The sequence below is a fragment of the Cololabis saira genome, chromosome 21 (genome assembly GCF_033807715.1).
Source record: "Cololabis saira isolate AMF1-May2022 chromosome 21, fColSai1.1, whole genome shotgun sequence".
Lineage (NCBI taxonomy): Eukaryota > Metazoa > Chordata > Actinopteri > Beloniformes > Belonidae > Cololabis > Cololabis saira.
In genome coordinates, this window is record NC_084607.1 from 7,764,763 (window position 1) to 7,785,341 (window position 20,579).

Here is a 20,579-nt window from a genome sequence, read left to right on the forward strand (position 1 = left end):
GTCTTCACTGGGGGTGCATGCTGGAGAAGGTCGGGTTGGAAGAATTTATTTAGTCCCACGCGTGAAGTATCCACGTGATTACCATTATATGTATAAATTGCACTGCAGCACAAACTTTACCTGACGCCGGAATTCATGGCTGATGGAGCTCTCTCAGGGTTCTTCCAACCCCGACCTTCTCCAGCATGCACCCCCAGTGAACACAGATAGCCGGTATTGCGGCTTTCCTTAAAGAGCCGCTTGAGAGTTTATTGTTAAGTCCTGTATATTTGCATGACGCGCTGCTGACAGAGAAGCACGCTGAGTCCGAGAGAAGTTTTATGGCGTTTAATGACAAAACTCAGCCACAACGGCCTTCCGACATGCTTAATGGGTTTTAAACGTGTACACTGCAAACGTGATCGGGGTGATCAGTGATCAAAGCGGTCAACAAAAATTAGGCTACGGCTCCCTAAAAGCCTGTCCTAACTGCATGCGAGCGTCCGACTGTCGTCACACTGCGTGGCATCGGACCCGCTCTGTCCTGAAACACTGAACGCGTCATCGGCCCCACGTTCTACCACGTTCTTTTGATTGACAGCTGAGACTCGCCTTTTAAAAGGCTGATTTATGGTTCCGCGTTACACCAACGCAGGCTTACGGCGTAGGTTACGCGGCCCAGTCACCGAACGGTGCGCGTCGCCGCGTACCCTACGCCGTAGGCTACGCCGTCGATTTTACGCGGAACCATAAATCAGCCTTTATTCACTCCTGAATTATGCGCTCCTGAAAGAAACTCCTAAAATTACTCCTGAAAGAGTAAAGGGACAAGTAAAAGATGGTGATTACTTGTAATCTTCCTACGTTTGTACTTTCTAAACAGAAAACAAGCTTATTATTCGGTGGAATAAGTGGGGAAAAAACCGAACGGTGACGCAATGAAACAGCGAACAGCGTGGAGTGACCGGCGTGTGGTGTTAAAGCAGCAAACATGTCAGCATGTCAGATCATTACTGGGATGTGGGGGAAAAGCAGAGGACACGAGAAATCCGGCAGGATCCGGCACAAATTAAGCCCTAAGATAAGATTCTTATTATATCTTATTATCTTAACAGAACCTTCCAGCCTGGCGATCTCCCTCCAGCAGCTGACACTTTATTGAGGTTCTTGTATTGGAATGACTGTTTCCTACAGCGCTTTTAACTTTTTTTTCAACTTTCAACCGGCTTTCAAAGCGACCGACGGGAAGAAAATAGAAGCAGGGCGTGCGACAAAAGTCCAGCTCAAAACGACGCTGCGTCGCTCGCAACCAGTATAGACAGTGCAATAAAAATAAAGCAATGGAACTGTTTTTGACGCTGACTCTCGCTCGCGTCGCATGCAGTGTGTATATTTACAATATACTGTGGACATCTGAATAAAAACCTCATAAATAGATTGAATCAAAGCGCTCTCCAGCTCTGCGTCTTTTTCTCCTCAGATCATGTCGAGCACAGAATCTTCTGACGCTCATTTCTGAGCATTGCAGGAGACTCATCTGCTGCAACGCGTGCAGGAAATGTCATTGTGCGTCAAACCGCTGTGGAACAAGTCCTTAATCAATCTTTAAAAAATAATCCTTAATCTGTTGTTTCAGCGCCGCCATGGTAACCATGGTTACCCGAACTGCCGCATACAGAGCCATTTCCGAGTCACGTAAACCCGACCAATTAAATATTAAAATCAAACTTCCCCTGGAGAGAATTGTCACAGGAATGCCTGTCAAATATCCAGAACTAAGTTCACTCGGTTGTAAATGCCAGTTTCCGGTGCACGAATATGAATAAACGGTTGTTTTTGGTTCGTTTTTTCCTTCCTGTTGACTAGTAATTTCATTTTTCTTATATGAAATAGAAAACGAAAATAAAAGCGTATTTTGAATCTTTGTTAAGTCATATTAACACAGAAAAAGAAAAAATGCAGTGTAATTCAATATTTGTTTTTTGTTTTAAAAGGAAAATCAAATAAACCAATCGTTTTTTGTTTTTTGATTCCCACTCATGACGGAAAAATCCAATGACCAAAAGATACACGGACCACGGACCTTTCTGAATCCCACATCAGCTGGTTGAGCTGGGGAGCGTCCCATTTAGTTCGTTTGCTTCATCACCACGGCTTTTAACTCTAAATAAAGGGATCCTGTAGGAGTCATACTCATGTGTTCATTCATTCATTTTTACAGGGTTACTTACCGATTCTGTGTAGTCTTGTTTCGGGTTTACAGGCGAGGTCCACCAGTCTGCGCTGACGGTCCAGCTCTTCTTCATACTCCAAGATGGTTTTTTCAAACACTGAGAATATTTCTACAGCAGCTGCTGTTAGTCGCTGACCGATAAACTCTCTCAGATGATTAACTTTAGACATTGTTGAAGAGAAAAAAGAAAGTAAACAAAAGAACCGTCCTCCTCAAAGGAAACACTGCTCACGTGTTCCGTTCTTCTTCTTCTTCTTTTTCTGTTTTATTGGCGGATCGCAACAACTTTAATGTGCATACCGCCACCTACTGTACAAGAGTGTGTAACATCATTTCATTTGCCTGTTTTTTAAAATTCTATTTATCAGCCTAGTGTCTTTTAAGAAATGAATTAGGGCCTTTCTGGTGATTTCAACCCCCTCTCCCTCTGTTCCCAGTATCCCCCTCAAATTCCACTCACGTCCTGCCTCTGATTTTTTCCTGTAGCCTCTCTCTTTCTATTTCATATCTGTTGCAATACATTAGAATATGTTCACTGTTTTCTTTTACTCCACAGTTCTCACACTTATCACTGTCCCTTTTTCCCATAACATACAAAGTGCAATTTAATCCTGTGTGATCCAGTCTGAGTCTTGTTATGACTATTTCCTCCCTTCTGTTCCTTTCTGTTTCTGTTTCTGTTTCTTCCTTTGTTATGATACACTGTAAGAAAAGCCTGTAGAAATTACCGTAAAAAACTGTGAAATAGTGAAATAATGTTACAGATGAAAATCTTTGTTGACATTGTGTCAGAGTTTGTCTGTCTAACTGGTAATAACTAATTTAATTAAAACATTACTCAAAGAATTCAATGATAGTATGTAGATATTTATTTCACAACAAAACGCTGCTATTATTACTACAAAATATATTACACAACACACAATCTTTCAATAAAATAAGCGGAAAAATTCAGTCAAATTACTGTCTTATAATGAGGCTTTTACCGATTAATAATACCTTTATTTTGATGTTTTCCAGTGAAATTTAATGGGGTTAGATGTAAGATAAGCAATGGCTGCACGTAAATTGTACAGGAGAAAATAGCTTTAATAAAGGCATAGTCATGCTAATTTGGCTGAAAATGGATGTTGAATTTACCAGTTTTGTACGTAAATTGTATAATGTTATTTTGTAAAGGATTACAGTTTAAACTTGTAAAATTTACAGGTTGTTCTGTAATGTGTAATGTGTAGCTGCCAGTTTTTTTCCGTAAAAACAGCGTTTTTTTTCTTACAGTGTAGACTTTTGTATTTTGTGATATCCCTGTCCTTTCTCATCTTCCTCCCACCTTTTATGCCATGTTTCCATTCCTTTCTTCTTTATTACTGCTTTACCTTCTCCTTTTCCTAGTGGAACTGGTATTGTTATTTCCTTTTGCAATGTAATTTTTGCTAATTTATCAGCAGCCTCATTCCCTGTTACTCCCTCATGTGCTGGTACCCAACAGAACTGTACATCTATGCCACATCTGTGTATTCTTAATGAACTATGATAAATATCTATGAGTAAGTCTTCTCTGCAAGTTGTTGCTGATTGTATACTTTCCAGTACAGCTATTGAATCTGTGCAACCACCACCTTATCCGGTTTGACCTCTTCCACCCACTGTAACCCAATAAAGACAGCCACCATTTCTGCTGTATAGACTGATAGTTGATTAGATAGTCTACGTCATCCGTTCGCTCAAAACGTCCGATCTTCAGCCGGGTGTTTTTTTTTATTGTTATCATTATAAAAATGCATCTCCACTCGTAATGTTTGCAGTTTGAAAGAGATGGAAAATGGACTGGTACCAAAAGCCAGGCTTGTTGCTCAAGGTTTTGAGGAACTGCAAGTTTCTGAGCTACAGAAGGCTCTCCAACCTGTGCTGCAGAGTCTCTGAGGATCCTTGTGGCAGTAAGTTATCAAAAACAATGGCAACTTAATTTGATGGACATAAAATCTGCCTTCTTTCAAGCTGTCAAGTCCTGTTTAGTCTGTCTGGTCTCTTCCTGTCAGAAACACCTTCAACCTCATCATGATGTGGCTCCATTAAAGAAACACTAGCTGGTGGATCCCTCCAAGAGCTTCACCTCCTTCTCTCTGTCCTGGATCTCCTGCTGGATTTGTTGTCAACTCACCTCCATCTCTCTCTGCCTCTCAGTCCTTTCTGCTGCAGGTGAGACTGGCTCGTGGCCTTTACGTTTATCCACAGAGCAGAGATAACAGATACACTTCTGATCAGTATGACAGGACATGTTCATCACCTCATCATGAGGGGCAGATGTTGTCCTGCTGCAGGTTCTTGGAGGGATCCACCAGCTAGTGTTTCATTAACTGAGCCACATCATGATGATCATTTTGTTGTCAAAAACAAAAACAATACCAGTTCTATAACTGCCATTGAGGTTGATCTGTTGGTTCTGAGTCCATATTGGTTATTACTTAGTAGTTGGTGTTTTTCAATAAAGCTATCAGGTCTTGCTACAAAAAGTTTTTCTAGAATTTTGGAGAATTGAGATAAGAGTGATATCTGTCTATAGTTTGTGTATAGTTATTTGTCTCCATTTTTGTATATTGGTACTATTTTAGCCGTTTTCATTTTATTTGGAAAGATGCCTGTTAAGAATGATTGGTTGGAAATATGGGTAAAAGGTTTTACAATAGTATCAATTATATTTTTTGACTAAAGTCATGTCTATATATGTATAGTCAGTTGATTTTTTATTTTTCAGATTGTTAACAATTTTCAATATTTCTTGTTCATTAACGCTAGCAATGAAGATGGAGTGTGAATTCTGATCAATGAGACCTTCATCTAGGCCGTCCTTTTCTCTCAGGTCCTCAATCTCCTTTGCGAAGTAGGGTCATTTGCATTTGCGATTTCTTTTGTGTTTTCCTTTATTGTGTTATCCTTTTTAAAAACTTTGGGTATTGTGGTTTTCCTGCGCCTTTCTTAATTAGACTGTTCAGTAATTTCCAGGTTCCTTGAATGTTGTTTTTCTGTTGTTCCAATAGTTTACGATAATAATCCTTCTTACTTATTCTTAATAATAGGCGATTAGCTTCAGTGGCCCGATGGTATTGAAGGCAGAGCTGTAATCCAGGGACAGAAGCCGTGCATAGGTGTTCATACTGTCCAGGTGTTGGAAGGTGAAGTGAAGTGCCGAAGCCATCGCTTCATCCACTGATCTGTTGGCACGGTAGCCAAACTGATAGGAATCCACTGTGTCAGGAACCATGGAGTTGAAAGTTTATCTGTGCTGTTGGTCTCTGGAGAAGGTTTAATGAAAATATCTCCCCACAGTTCCAGTCCTTGAGATAAGGCGGATTTTATGTCCATCAAATGAAGTTGCCATTGTTTTTGATAACTTACTCCCACAAGGATCCTCAGAGACTCTGAAGCACAGGTTGGAGAGCCTTCTGTAGCTCAGAAACTTGCAGTTCCTCAAAACCTTGAGCAACAAGCCCGGCTTTTGGTACCAGTCTATTTTCCATCTCTTTCAAAGTGCAAACTCCACGAGTGGAGATGCACTTTTGTAATAATAATAAAAATAATAATAAAGATAATTATATGATAATGGAGGGAGGACTTTGCTGTTTCAGGGCCGAGACCACTTGCCTTCATGGAGAGGGACATGAATTCCTTCATGAATAAGGACTAAAAATAACGTTAAAGGTATTTGGAATATTTTGAACGATGCCATTAGGAAAAGTTCAAGACAGACTAATTATCTACAATATTTCACCAATAACGATGAAGTCATTCATGATATGAATGAGGTGGTTAATAATTTCAACAGGTATTTTGTGAGTGCTGGACCAAAGCTAGCGAGAAAAAAACGTGTGATCCTGGATCAGCTGATGGATGGAAACATTAATGACAGGAAATCCAGATTCAATGTTTGTCACAGCTGTGGAGGAGAGAGAAATCATAGATATTAAGTAAGTAAATGTAAAAACAAGGTGTCAACTGACTGTGGATATATGACAATAGTCAAAAAGGTTATTGATCGATTGTTCAACCACTGACATACACCTGTAATCTGTTGTTCAGAACTGGGACATTTCCAAAAAAAAAAAAAGAAAACTGCAAAAGTCATCCCACTGTACAAAACTGGAGACCAATTCACTGATTACAGGCCTGATTCTTTACTCCCAGCATTTTCAAAGATCTTAGAAAAAGTATTTATTTACAGATTGGACAAATTAATGCCAATCACAAGGCAACGTACCTAATAATGCATAAACTTCTTGCTTTATATAATTCCAACATGATACGAGGAAAAAGGCTTCAAACCCCCTGCAGAAAACCTGTGGGTGACGTCATGCTTGAATGAACCGTCATTCTGAGTTTGGGATGTTTATGCCCTCTAGTGGTTAAATGTTGAAAACTGCAGCTTTAAATTTGTTTTGTATATCTGTATAATTCACACCAAAATCATGTTAATTGATTCTCCTTTCCTTTCCTATGTTCCCTCTGGTCGTACCATCTGAAGTTTACCTTCCCTCTGACTTAACTTACTTTATTCTTTTAATGCCAAACGGAGACTCATGAGTCCTGCATGTGCACGTCAATAATAAATCCACTTTCTTGAAGAGCTGAAGTAAACTAAGTTGGATGTTTAAATGTTTTAATGTCTCAAAGACTTACCATATGTATTATTTTGATGTCCATTGGAATAAAAGTTTCTTAACAACATAATGGTTAAGACAAATAATAAAGTTCACATACATTTAAAAAATGTATTTTTCTTTTATTTATTGATATTAACAAAGGCTTCTCATATAAATTGCGTCAGAAATGTTGTATGCATTTGGTTCTAATTAGTTTAGAGTAGGAACTATCCGTAGAACCGTGAGCTCTACCGGAACATCAGATTGTAACACCCGGCGGAAGAGCGGAAGATTTGAGCGAACACGGAACACGTGAGCAGAGATTCCTTGTAGGAGGACGGTTCTGTTGTTTACTTTCTTTTTTCTCTTCAACAATGTCTAAAGTTTATCATCTGACAAAGTTTATCGGACTGTTGGACCTCCCCTGGAAGCCTGAAATCAGACTAAACAGAATCGGTACGTAACTCTGTAAAGTTGAATGAATGAAAACATGAGTATGACTCCTACAGGATCCCTTTATTTAGAGTTTATTTGGAGTTAAAAGCCGTGGTGATGAAGCAAACGAACTAAATGGGACGCTCCCCAGCTCAACCAGCTGCTGATGTGGATTAGGAAACATCCCGAACTAACTTGTTCTGTTTACTTGGTGCTGCCTTTCATGGTCGATTCAGACTCTGGACCATGTTGTTATTTCATGCTTTACACTTAATCATTTATTTTGTAGAAAAGAATCAGATAACAGTGGCTCCATGTAAGATATGAGATGACACTGACAAAAAACCCAATGATGAGCATCGTTGGAGGATGTTCATATAGGAGTTCATATGCAGTACTTGTAGTTGGATGAAGGGGAAGACCGAAGGTTCAGGACAAACTTTAAACCTCACAAATACAACCAAACTATCAACACTGGGAAGTACTTTTGACTTGTTAAAATCTTATCTTTTTGTCCCTTTTTGTAATTCCAGACCTCCCAGGAGAAAATGTTTGTAAGGTGGAGGAGGACGGGGTTTTCAGTGACCAGCACCTCGATAACCTGGAGAGGAGCTGCAGCCCGGACCAGGAGGAACCAGGGAATCCACAGACTACAGAACTGGAGGAAGACTCCAGCGTTCAGGAGATGAACCAGGAGGACGTAGAGGTGGATGTCTCATTGGTCAATCTTGCTGATGAGATATTTGAAAATGGTGAACCAGGACTAAACTGTGGCCAGCTGCTGTTTCACACTTCTCCTGAATCTCAAAACGAAGAGGAAGGAACAGAAAGTTTACGCTCAGACTCCAGTAAAACTGCAGATCTGGAGCCAATGAGACGACACAGTGACCACGAAGACGCTGCTGTCCCGTCAGACAGCAACTGTAAATCAGAGCTGACCAGGACGCACACGGGGAAGAAGGCGTTTTCTTGCAGCACTTGCAGGAAAGAGTTCAGTAGAAAGGGTAATTTAGAGGATCACATGAAGATCCACACTGGCGAAAGGCCGTACCTGTGCAACACCTGCGGAAAATCGTTTACACAATCATCAGCATTGAAGAGGCACGAATTGATCCACACAGGCGAGAAGCCCTATGTCTGCACAACATGTGTAAAAAGTTTCAGAGAACGTTCCACCCTGCTGGTTCACTCGAGGACCCACACTGGCGAAAGGCCGTACCTGTGCAACACCTGCGGCAAAACCTTTACTGAATTAACAACTCTTAAACGACACATAACCACCCACACGGGCGAGAAGCCCTACATCTGCAAAATATGTGGAAAAGGTTTCAGAGAACCTTCCACCCGGGTGGCTCACTCAAGGACCCACACGGGCGAAAGGCCGTACCAGTGCAACACCTGCAACAAAAACTTTACTCGATTATCAGCTCTTAAACTGCACATAACCACGCACACGGGCGAAAAGCGGTATTCGTGCCAGACGTGAAACAAAGGCTTTAGCCTCAGAATTGATTTTCTGAGTTACATGAAAAATCACCCAGATGAGAAGTCTGGTGATTCGTGATAAATAAAGCTCATGTTGTCCTCCGGGGGCAGCTGTCCACTCCTGTCTGACCCACAGAAGAAGAGACGAAGAAATCCAACCACCACCTGCTGTGGCTGATGAGCCTAATCCCCTCCCCACAAGGGTTGCAGGTTCAACCCGGATTTATGCTTCTCCATCAACTTGACGCAGAGGGAACGATGTGGTTGTGTAATTTTTTTTAAAGTTCTGCATTGAGGTTGTTTGAATCTCTGCTCCTTTTTATAATCGTATTATTTGTTCCTGTTGGTAACTTGCCGTCTCCACGGTGCAAATAAAGAGCTGTTAGTATGTACTGAAGTTTCTTTAAAGTGACAGTTTATTTTGTTCATCTACAAAGCCTCTCTCTCTCAAAAGGCTTTATGCATCTTAAAATCTGAGCTGCACATACATCAGATCATAATTCATGGGACAAACTGAGTCAAAACAATGTAATTAAAATGATCCATGCAGTCTTATTGTAACTGCACAAGCTAAAGTTACAACCTATTTGCATGTTTTTCATATTATTTATATAACATGAAATTAACATTAACAATATTGTTTAAGCCTATGTTTACAATAATGTTGTATTATATTTACAACTTGTCTGAAATATGATTTATTTTTAAATCAATTTTCAAAATGTTCATATCCATATCAAATCAGCCAGCAAAGTTTTTGCGATATATTGCTATATCGATATCTTTTCCCATCCCTAGTGGGTCGTCTGTCTGAGTCCATGAAGTAGAAGAAAAGAGAAATACAACATAGAAACACATCAACACTAATAGTTAACAATTACAACAGAGGCTTAGTTCTTTTCTTTTATGCTGATATAGAAGTTAATATTTCTCCAGGTGAAACTACAAAAGTGATGACTTCCACCTCCAAAAGAGGAAATGACGACAAAACATCAACTTATAGAACAAAAACTTCCCTCCGTCGATCAGAGTTTGAGACGTTCATCTCTGAGAAGAAAATAAAAATCAATAAAAACTGAGATGAAAACATGAAGAGGAAAAAAGTCTATTTAAATGTACAGAACTCAGCTGAGTCTCCAGGACGGTTGTTAATCCAGACTCCAGCGTGCAGCGGCTGAGTGAAGGTGTCTGGACTCTGGAGGAGGGTCATGGTTTCAGAGACGCTGCAGAAGGACAGAACACCTGCTCTGTGATCCACTGTACAGAACTGGAGACGAACACCAATTCACTCATTACAGGCCTGATTCTTTACACCCAACATTTTCAAAGATCTTAGAAAAAGTATATATTTACAGATCGGACAAATGAATGCCAATCACAAGGCCACGTACCGAATAATGCATAAACTTCTTGCTTTATATTATTCCAACATGCCACAATACGATGAAAAAGAGGCTTCAAAACCCCTGCAGAAAACCTGTGGGAGATGTCATGCATGAATGAACCGTCATTCTGAGTTTGAGATCTTTATGCCCTCTAGTGGTTAAATGTTGAAAACTGCAGCTTTAAATTTGTCTTGTATATCTATATTTTTCACACCAAAGTCATGTTAATTTAGACCTATTTTCCTTTCCTGTGTTCCCTCTGGTCGTACCATCTGAAGTTTACCTTCCCTCTGACTTAACTTACTTTTTTATTTTAATGCAAAACGGAGATTCATGAGTCCTGCATGTGCACGTCAATAATAAATCCACCTTCTGGAAGCGCTGAACTAAACTAAGTTGGATGTTTAAATGTTTTAATGTCTCAAAGACTTACCATTTGTATTATTTTGATGCCCATTGCAATACAAGTTTCTTAACTTTCTTAACCATTAACATGGTTGGATACAAAGTTTATTGAATAGACAGGCCAAGGAAGGGTGGTGGGGTTGCCATGTATAACAAATCAAAATTTGATGCTCATGCAGTTGTGTCTGAATCTATTTGCAAACAATTGGAAATTTTGGCTTTAATTGTGAAAATGATCAAAGGCCTTTGCATAACTGTTGTTGGGTGCTACAGGCCTCCATCCGCCTCCAGAGATGCATTACAATCCTTGAAACATCTTTTGTCAAGATTGAATTATAATGAACTTGTTTTAGCCGGGGATTTGAATTGGGATTGGCCGAAGCCAGTCTCTGATGATTTTAAATCTTTCTGTCATTTTAATAATTTTACCCAGTTGGTCAATTCACCCACTCGGCCAAACCTTAAGAGCCCTGAGAAGTCCACTTTGATTGATTTAATTCTGACAAATGTTCCTCATAAATTCTCTTCTTTGGGTGTGTTCTGCAATGACTTACTGTGTTGTTGCTGCCATTAGAAACACAAAGATGCCCAAATCAAAGCCTCGTATCGTTTTTAAGAGGAATCTTAAACTTTTTAATGAGCAAGCCTATCATCATGACTTGTTTAACTTTGATTGGAACAAAATTGGTCAGATCCCTGATGTAGAGTTAGCTTGGACTTTCTTTATGGATGGTTTTATGAAAATTCTGAATAAACATGCACCTATGAGAAGATTTAGGGTAAAAGGGAGAGATAACCCATGGTTCTCTCCAGAGCTGGCAGAAAATTTAAATGAGCGTAACCTGGCTTGGGCAAAGGCAAGGAAAACAGATTCTCCCACTGATTGGCTAGTTTTCAGACAACTTAGAAACAAATGCTCTTCTTTTATCAAGAAAGCCAAATCTGAATATTATTTGTCTGTCACCACTGAGAACCTAAATGATCCACGAATATTTTGGAAAGTAATTAATTCTCTTTCTGTGAGTAAAAGCTCCCCAGCTCTACCTACATTCATCTTAAAGGATTCTGTTCCAGTCTATGATAAATTGGAAGCACTGAATTATTTTAACAAGCATTTTATATCGTCCGGTTCTCTTTTTGACTCTGTGAGATCTGTCTCTGACAGACTCCCCACTGGCCCCCCTATGTTTGCTGGTCAGCTTTTCAACTTTTCAACTTTGTTCCCTTCTCTGTCCAAGACGTTCATAGAGCACTTTTAGATTTAGATCCCAGAAAATCCTCTGGACCTGATTTAATTGATCCTTACTTTTTGAAATTGGCAGCTGATTTTGTTGCAGAGCCTCTTGCATTCCTTTTTAATTTAACAGTAGAGAGGAATGTAATCCCCTCTGTATGGAAATCAGCTTTTGTTCATCCTTTATTAAAAGGGGGTGACCCAGCAATTTTAACTAATATCTAACTTATCAGTGCTGGCCAAAGTTCTTGAAGCTCTTGTGAGTGAGCAAGTTAAGCTGTTTTTACATTCCAACTCCATTTGATCCAAATTTCAATCAGGATTTAGGAAAAAGCATAGTACTATCACAGCTGCAATGAAGGTGGTAAATGACATTTCTGTTGCACTTGATAAGAAACAACATTGTGCATCTCTTTTCATTGATCTGTCGAAAGCCTTTGATACGGTTGACCATGATATTTTAAAACTTAGACTCTTGCACTCTGGACTCTTGGAGCATGCAGTCAACTGGTTCACCAATTACCTCAGCAATAGGACTCAGTGCATCAAACACGATGGCCTGTGTTCTGATTTTCTTACTGTCCACAAGGGGGTGCCACAAGGCTCTGTTTTAGGCCCACTTTTATTTATTATTAATATCAACGACTTGGGTCTAAATTTGACAGATGCTAATTTACATTTCTACGCTGATGACACCATTATTTATTGCTGCGAATCTACTCTGCTTAAGGCCATTGAGTCCTTGCAGAAAGCCTTTGCTGTTGTCCAGCATTCACATCAGCTGAATCTCATTCTCAATGCAGATAAGATGAAGCTTATGCTGTTCTCCAATTCTAGGATCAGGTTATCCCCTCAGTGACCACTCTTGAGGGAAATGCAATTGAGGTTGTACATGAATATAAATACCTAGGTGTCTGGATCGATGACCCCCTCACTTTTAAGCAGCATATAGAGAAACTTGTGAAGAAACTGAGGATAAAATTGGGTTTTTACTTTCAAAATAAGCTGTGTTTTTCCTTTAATGCTAAGAAGCGACTTGTTGCTGCTACGTTTTTACCAGTACTAGATTATGGAGATATTCTGTACATGAATGCTTCTGCTAAATGTCTTCATATGATCGATACTGCATATTCTGTAAACCATTGACACATCACTGTGAGTTCTACTCTCGGGTTGGATGGTCTTCTCTTCACCCGAAGGCTCAGTCATTGGTATACTTTTATATATAAGGCAATGCTTGGTCTGTTGCCTTCTTACATCTGCTCCTTGATTGTACAGAGAAGTCCTGGTTCTTACTTGCTACGTTCACAAGACTACCTGTTGCTCTCTGTTCCTTTTGCCCGAACTGAACTGGGCAAAAGCGCTTTTGTTTATTCTGCTCCTTCGGCCTGGAACACATTACAAAATGACTGGAGGCTAACAGAGTTACTTTTTCTGAGAAATTTTAAATCTAAATTGAAAATACTTGAGGCCGACTCCATTACATGTACCGGTTTTTTGTGATTTGCTTGCTTTTTTAATTTTATTTTAATTGTATTTTATCTGTTGGTGTTTTCCATCATTTGTTGTAATTGCTGATGCTTATCGTGGCCAGGTCTCCCTTGGAAAATAGGTTTTTAATCTCAATGGGATTTTCCTGGTTAAATAAAGGTTAAATAAATAAAATTAACAAGATAATGGTTTTATGACAAATAACAAAGTTCACATACATTTAAAAAATGTATTTTTCTTTTATTTATTGATATTAACAATCAAAGGCTTCTCATATAAATTGCGTCAGAAATGTTGTATGCATTTTGTTCTAATTAGTTTAGAGAATGAAATATCTGTAGAACCGTGAGCTCTACCGGAACTCCAGATTGTAACACCGGCGGAAGATCGGACGATTTAGCGAACGGAACGCGTGAGCAGTGTTTCCTTTGAGGACGGTTCTGTTGTTTACTTTCTTTCTTCTCTTCAACAATGTCTAAAGTTAATCACCTGAGAGAGTTTATCGGTCAGCGACTAACAGCAGCTGCTGTAGAAATATTCTCAGTGTTTGAAAAAACCGTCTTGGAGTATGAAGAAGAGCTGGACCGTCAGCGCAGACTGTTGGACCTCGCCTGGAAACCTGAAATCAGACTAAACAGAATCGGTACGTAACTCTGTAAAGATGAATGAATGAAAACATGAGTATGATTCCTACATGGTCCCTTTATTTAGAGTTCATTTGGAGTTAAAAGCCGTGGTGATGAAGCAAACGAACTAAATGGGAAACTCCCCAGCTCAACCAGCTGCTGATGTGGGATTAGGAAACATCCCGAACTAACTTGTTCTGTTTACTTGTTGCTGCCTTTCATGGTCGATTCGGACTCTGGACCATATTGTTATTTCATGCTTTACACTTAATCATTTATTTTGTAGAAAAGATGCAGATAACAGTGGCTCTGTGTAAGATATGAGATGATACTGACAAAATACACGATGATGAGATGCACCGATCAGGATTTTGAGGGCCCATAATCAATCTCCAAAACCAGTATCTGCCGATCCCGATGTTGCCAATCACCGATCACAGCGTGAAATCCAGAAATTCGTCAATAGTGTTGTCTCATGTTCAACACTGACATTGTATTATTAGGTATCAAAATTAGGAGATGAGAAAGTATCATGAATTGTCTGTTTTATTGCAGGCTGAGGCAACGTGGAATATTTTACCCTCTAGAGAGTCTTGGAGACGACTTAGACGCGTCTTACGAAGAGTTAGTGTAGCTACTAGCTTAAGCTTTCCGTTGGCGTTTGTTGTTGTAAACGTCATTGATCGGCTGATCTGAACTATTACTTTCCGATCTCCGATCAAAACCGATAGGTGCATTATCGGGCCGATACCGATCGGTTGCCGATCGATCGGTGCATCTCTAACGATGATGAGCATCATTGGAGGATGTTCATATAGGAGTTCATATGCAGTACTTGTAGTTGGATGAAGGGGAAGACCGAAGGTTCAGGACAAACTTTAATCCTCACAAATACAACCAAACAATCAACACTTATTTATTTCCCTTTTTGTAATTCCAGACCTCCCACAAGAAAATGTTTGTAAGGTGGAGGAGGACGGGGTTTTCAGTGACCAGCACCTCGATAACCTGGAGAGGAGCTGCAGCCCGGACCAGGAGGAATCAGGGAATCCACAGACTATAAAACTGGAGGAAGACTCCAGCGTTCAGGAGATGAAGCAGGAGGACGTAGAGGTGGATGTCTCATTGGTCAATCTCGTCGATGTGAAAGTTGAAAATGGTGAAGCCGGACCAAACTGTGACCAGCTGCTGTTGCATTCTTCTCTTGAAGCTGAAAACAAAGATGAGGAAGGAACTGAAAGTTTACGCTCAGACTCCAGTAAAACTGCAGATCTGGAGTCAATGAGACGACACGGTGACCACGAAGACACTGCTGTCCCGTCAGACAGCAACTGTAAATCAAAGTTGACCAGACATTTCATGACCTACACAGAGAAGAAGGCATTTTCTTGCAGCATTTGCAGGAAAGAGTTTAGTAAAAGTAGTATTTTAGTGTATCACATGAGGATCCACACTGGCGAAAGGCAATACCTGTGCAACACCTGCGGAAAATCATTTAAACAACCATCAACGCTCAAGAAACATAAAATGATCCACACGGGCGAGAAGCCCTACGTCTGCACAACATGTGGAAAAAGTTACAGGCATTGTTCCGGCCTGCTGGTTCACTCGAGGACCCACACCGGCGAAAGGCCGTACCTGTGCAACACCTGTGGCAAAACCTTTACTAATTTAACGGATCTTAACCGCCACATAACCACACACACGGGCGAGAAGCCATATTTGTGCAAAACATGTGGAAAAGGTTACAGCCATCGTTCCAACCTGGTGATTCACTCGAGGACCCACACTGGCGAAAGGCCGTACCTGTGCAACACCTGTGGCAAAACCTTTACTCATTTATCAAATTTTAAACGCCACATAACCATGCACACAGGCGAGAAGGTCTTTGTTTGCAAAACGTGTGGGAAAAGTTACAGGCAACGTTCTGACCTGCTGGTTCACTCGAGGACCCACAGCAGTGCAAGGTCGTACCTGTGCAACATCTGTGGCAAAACCTTTAATAAATCATCAAATCTTAAAAGCCACATAACCACGCACACGGGCGAGAAGCCGTATTTGTGCAAGACATGCAACAAAGGTTTTACACGTAGAAATAATTTGTTGAGTCACATGAAAATTCACCCGGAGGAGAAGTCTGGTGACTCGTGACAAATGAAGCTCATGTTGTCCTCCGGGGGCAGCTGTCCACTCCTGTCTGACCCACAGAAGAAGAGACGAAGAAGTCCAACCACCAACTCCTGTGGCTGATGAGCCTAAAGCTTGAGTTATGGTTCTGCGTCAAAATGATGCTGTGTCTACGGCGTGTGGTACGCGTCGACACAGACCACATGCCGTCACTGACGCCGTCACTGACACCGTCACTGATGTGCACCTCGCGAAAATTGTAACTACGCGTCGAGGTGACGCAGACCACAGGCAGACCGAGACAGCTGTGATTGGAAGCAACGCATTTCCGGTTTCCGGTTTGAAGCAGTCGTGAACTTTCAGCGCTCTTTTCTTCGTGTATGTGTGTTTTTTTTTTTTTTTTTTTTTTTTTTTTTGCACAATAGCCATTCAGGAAAAGATAGTGAATTAGCGGTCGCGGGGGGTACTGCACCGCGACGAAATGGAGTGATGGAGAAGTCCGCCGGGTTCAATACGGCGTCACGGCGACGGCGTGTGCTCTGCGTTGGTTTGACGCAGAACCATAATTCAGGCTCAAGCGTGAGTTATGGTTCTGCGTCAAAACGACGCCGTGCCTACGGCGTGTGGTTTTTGTCCACGCAGACCACACGCAGACCACACGCGGTCACTGACGCCGTCACTGACGCCGTCACTGACGTGCACCTCCCGAAATGTGTAACTACGCGTCGAGGCGACGCAGACCACACGCAGATGGAGAGGACTGTGATTGGTTCGCTTGGTAGCAACGCATTTCTGGTTTCCGGTTTGAAGCAGTCATGAACTTTCCGCGCTCTTTTCTTTGTGTATGTGTGATTTTTTTTGTTTTGTTTTTTTGCACAATAGTTGTCCTTATCTCTTTGATTTACTGTGACCGGAAAAAGTCGGATAAAACATTCAGGAAAAGATCGCTAACTAGCGGTCGCGGGGGGTACTGCACCGCGACGAAATGGAGTGACGGAGAAGTCCGAAGGGTTCAATACGGCGTCACGGCGACGGCGTGTGCTCTGCGTTGGTTTGACGCAGAACCATAATTCAGGCTTAATCCCCTCCCCACAAGGGTTGCAGGTTCAACCCGGATTTATGGTTCTCTTGTCAACTTGACGCAAAGGGAACGATGTGGTCGTGTATTTTTTTAAAGTTCTGCATTGAGGTTGTTTGAATCCCTGCTCCCTTTTAAAATCGTATAATTTGTTGCTGTTAACTTGCCATCTCCACGGTGAAAATAAAGAGCTGTTAGTATGTGCTGAAGTTTCTTTAAAGCGTGACAGCTTGTGTTAGAAGGAAAATATGCTCATGTCAAGAGGTCCTGCTCAAAATTTTCTTTATCTTATGAATGATGCTGCGGTCCATACCACACCTACTTCCTGATTGGTAATCAACTATATGCGTGTAATATGACCTTCCTTTATCTTATATGAGGGTGAATGATGCTGTGGTCCACACCACACCTTTTTCCTGATTGTACAACTGTAATTCTACACCCACTTTCTGTGTCTAATAAATAAACCCTGCTGGGTGCAGCCTAGTTGTAGTTTACAGCTAGTGTGCTACCCTTGCAACAAATAAGTTAGGGTAAGTCTCAGCCTCTTTCTTCAGATCTCTGAGAAGAGAAGAGAGAAGAGATTACTGTTAATTTGTTTTATGAATGTACCAAAACCTCAGCCTTTTGGAAAGAGGTACCGTCACATATATTTAATTTTGTGCATAGAAATTATACCTTCTCTCTGAAAGATATAGTTAATTTTTATCAAAGTGATGGCCTGAAGAATATTGACTATGTCATTAACTTTGTACTTTTGATGGGGAAATTCCATATTCATAAACAAAAATATGCCAAATCCTCCCCCAATATTCATATTTTTCTCTTCGAGATTGAAAGCTTTATCACATTCATAAAGAATATGAAGAATCATAAATGTAAATCTATACTTGTACATCTCAACAATGTTAAAGGGTTGGAAACCCCTGAATGTTTTACTAATGTAACTCCTCTCTGTATTATTTATTTTATTTATTTTGATTTAATTTGTTCTCCATTCGATTAGGTTGATGTTAAGTTACTTATTGCATTGATATATGAATGTACTTCCAAATATTTTATGTTTTTGCTATTTTTTGTAATTTCACTGGCATGATGTACACAAAGTCTTTGCTGATTCCAACTTCCCTTCCCTGTATGTTAATTTTGATGCATTTAAAAAAAAAACAAAAAAAAAACATCACAATCGGACCCTAAGAAATAATATTTATAAAGAAAATCCTACGGACTATGTCAAGGTTGTTTAGTACCATTTATTAATCAAACGCATGGCAAACCTAAAAAAAAAAGAAATAAGAAAACAGTATCACTCAGCGTTTTCTTTGGGTGGGTTACATGTGTACGAATATGCACCAATGCCAGTACATTGTTTACGATCAAAAATTACATTGGTATTTTATATGCCCAGGCTTTGAAATCAAGTCAGAGAGCAGGATCGATATTGTTTATAATGTCTGTGTTTTATATTTGTTTATTTTCTACCAAAACATTTGGTTTTATAAACGAGTCATATTATGCACTTTTATTACAAGCTGACACAGTTTTGTTTGGTGTTAATGTTATGTTTTTCTGATATGCTTCACTTAAAATACCACACTGAGTTTGGGGTCAGTTTGGGATTGTTATGCCCTCTAGTGGTCAAATATTGGAACTGCAGCTTTCAATGTGTCTTGTATGTATATATATATATATATATATATATATATATATATATATATATATATATATATATATATATATATACATCACACCCTAATCATGTTAATTGATCGTCATTTCATTTCTTGTGTTCCCTCTGGTCGTACCATCTGAAGTTTACCCTCCCTCTGACTTAACTTACTTTTTTATTTTAATGCCAAACGGTGACTCATGAGTCCTGCATGTGCACGTCAATAATAAATCCACCTTCTGGAAGAGCTGAAGTAAACTAAGTTGGATGTTTAAATGTTTTAATGTCTCAAAGAATTACCATATGTATTATTTTGAGGCCCATTGCAATAAAAGTTTACTAACAATATAAATATTTTATGACAAATAATAAAGTACTCATGAACAAAAAAAATATCGTTCTTTTATTTATTGATATTAACAATCAAAAGCTTATCATATAAATTGCGTCAGCTCTCATTGTGTCGGATTTGTATCCGTCTACTCTAAACCTTCTTGCTTGTGTTGTTTTCTCAGATGTAAGTCGCTTTGGATAAAAGCGTCTGCTAAATGACAGAAGTAGTAGTAAACCAGTGATGAAATGTTGTATGCATTTTGTTCTAATTATCGGTAAATTAAATAAATTACTGAAATTGCGATAAGGAACTATCCCAGAAAGGCAGTGAGGGACTCATGGCAAAAGGTGTGGGACAACGGTGTAAAAAGGAGACATTTTTATAGCATACAGAAGTCAATTAACGTGAAGGTTTTCAAAAGAAAGTGTAGGAGAGAGGAAGTAATAATTTCTAGATTAAGATTAGGTCATACTAGTATAAAACCAACTCTGTATTTAATGGCAAAGTCCATGTCTGATAAATGTGAGGAGTGTGATGTCACAGAGAATGTAGAACATGTGCTTCTTAAATGTGGCAAGTACAGAGGTGTCAAAAGTATTAACATTCATTATGTTAATACTAGTATAGAATAGAGTACTAGTATAGATACTAGAGTTTAAAAATTATCCTGTAGAAGTTGAAGTATCAACTCAAGTTTTTTACTCAAGTAAAAGTATAAAAGTACTGGTTTCAAAACTACTTAAAGTATAAAAGTAATGTAAGGGGGAAAAAACCATTAAGGACAAAAGCCATTGAAAATGAATGCATCTTACTATAATGCAAATATATTAAAGAACCATATATGTGTACTATTGAGCATTAACATGTGTTTCAGAGAGCAGGAGATATGATGACTAGTTGCCTATAAGTATTTTTAATGGTGCAAAAAGTCAAACTTCAGAGGCATGTTATCATTTATCCTAACCTTTATTGGAATGTACATCCAAGTTTAGTTGCAGGAATCTGAGGGAACGGATGTAAGAACAAAACTGGACAAGAACATCTGAAACAACCACAACCAAATTCACTCCGGATGGAGCAATTTAACTGGATAGTTTTTTTTAAAGGAGGAAATTAAATAGAGTAACAAGGCTGTTTTTAAAATGTAAGGAGTAAAAAGTACAGATAATTGTGTGAAAATGTAAGGAGTAAAAGTAAAAAGTCGTCTGAAAAATAATTACTCCAGTGAAGTATAGATAACCAAAATTTCTACTTAAGTAAGGTAACGAAGTATTTGTACTTCGTTACTTGACACCTCTGGGCAAGTATGAGGTAGAAAGGAACGCTTTAAGAGACAGGGTGTACGAGCTGGGAAGGGAATTGAGTTTAGTAGGTTATTAGGGAGGAGTGAGGTGATGAGGGATTGTTATAAGCAATCATTGTCTTTCTCAAAGATGCAGGGATAGATAATAGAATATAAAT

General features: G+C 39.6%; 2 protein-coding genes across 2 annotated transcripts in view; one reads left to right on the forward strand and one right to left on the reverse strand.

The window, feature by feature from the left end:
* The window catches only part of LOC133422655 (zinc finger protein 664-like), an 11,272-nt gene extending 8,839 nt beyond the window's left edge, over nt 1-2,433 (reverse strand). Inside the window, exon 1 of the mRNA XM_061712677.1 lies at nt 2,211-2,433. Coding sequence (XP_061568661.1) covers nt 2,211-2,382 — 172 coding nt within the window. The 5' untranslated portion in view covers nt 2,383-2,433. The remainder of the gene's footprint in view (nt 1-2,210) is intronic.
* Nucleotides 2,434-7,146: 4,713 nt separating this feature from the next.
* LOC133422571 (zinc finger protein 436-like) lies at nt 7,147-16,439 on the forward strand. The gene is made up of 4 exons (XM_061712587.1): nt 7,147-7,305; nt 7,818-8,766; nt 13,761-13,927; nt 14,851-16,439. Exons 1-4 carry the CDS (start codon nt 7,224-7,226, stop codon nt 16,059-16,061), a joined length of 2,409 nt encoding a protein of 802 aa, XP_061568571.1. The 5' UTR covers nt 7,147-7,223; the 3' UTR covers nt 16,062-16,439.
* The last annotated feature ends 4,140 nt before the right edge of the window (nt 16,440-20,579 follow it).

Coding starts and splice junctions, on each gene's coding strand:
- LOC133422571 (XM_061712587.1), top strand. CDS start 7,224: ATGTCTAAAGTTTATCATCTGACAAAGTTTATCGGACTGTTGGACCTC. Junction 7,306..7,817: donor AATCAGACTAAACAGAATCG/GTACGTAACTCT, acceptor TTGTAATTCCAG/ACCTCCCAGGAGAAAATGTT. Junction 13,928..14,850: donor AATCAGACTAAACAGAATCG/GTACGTAACTCT, acceptor TTGTAATTCCAG/ACCTCCCACAAGAAAATGTT.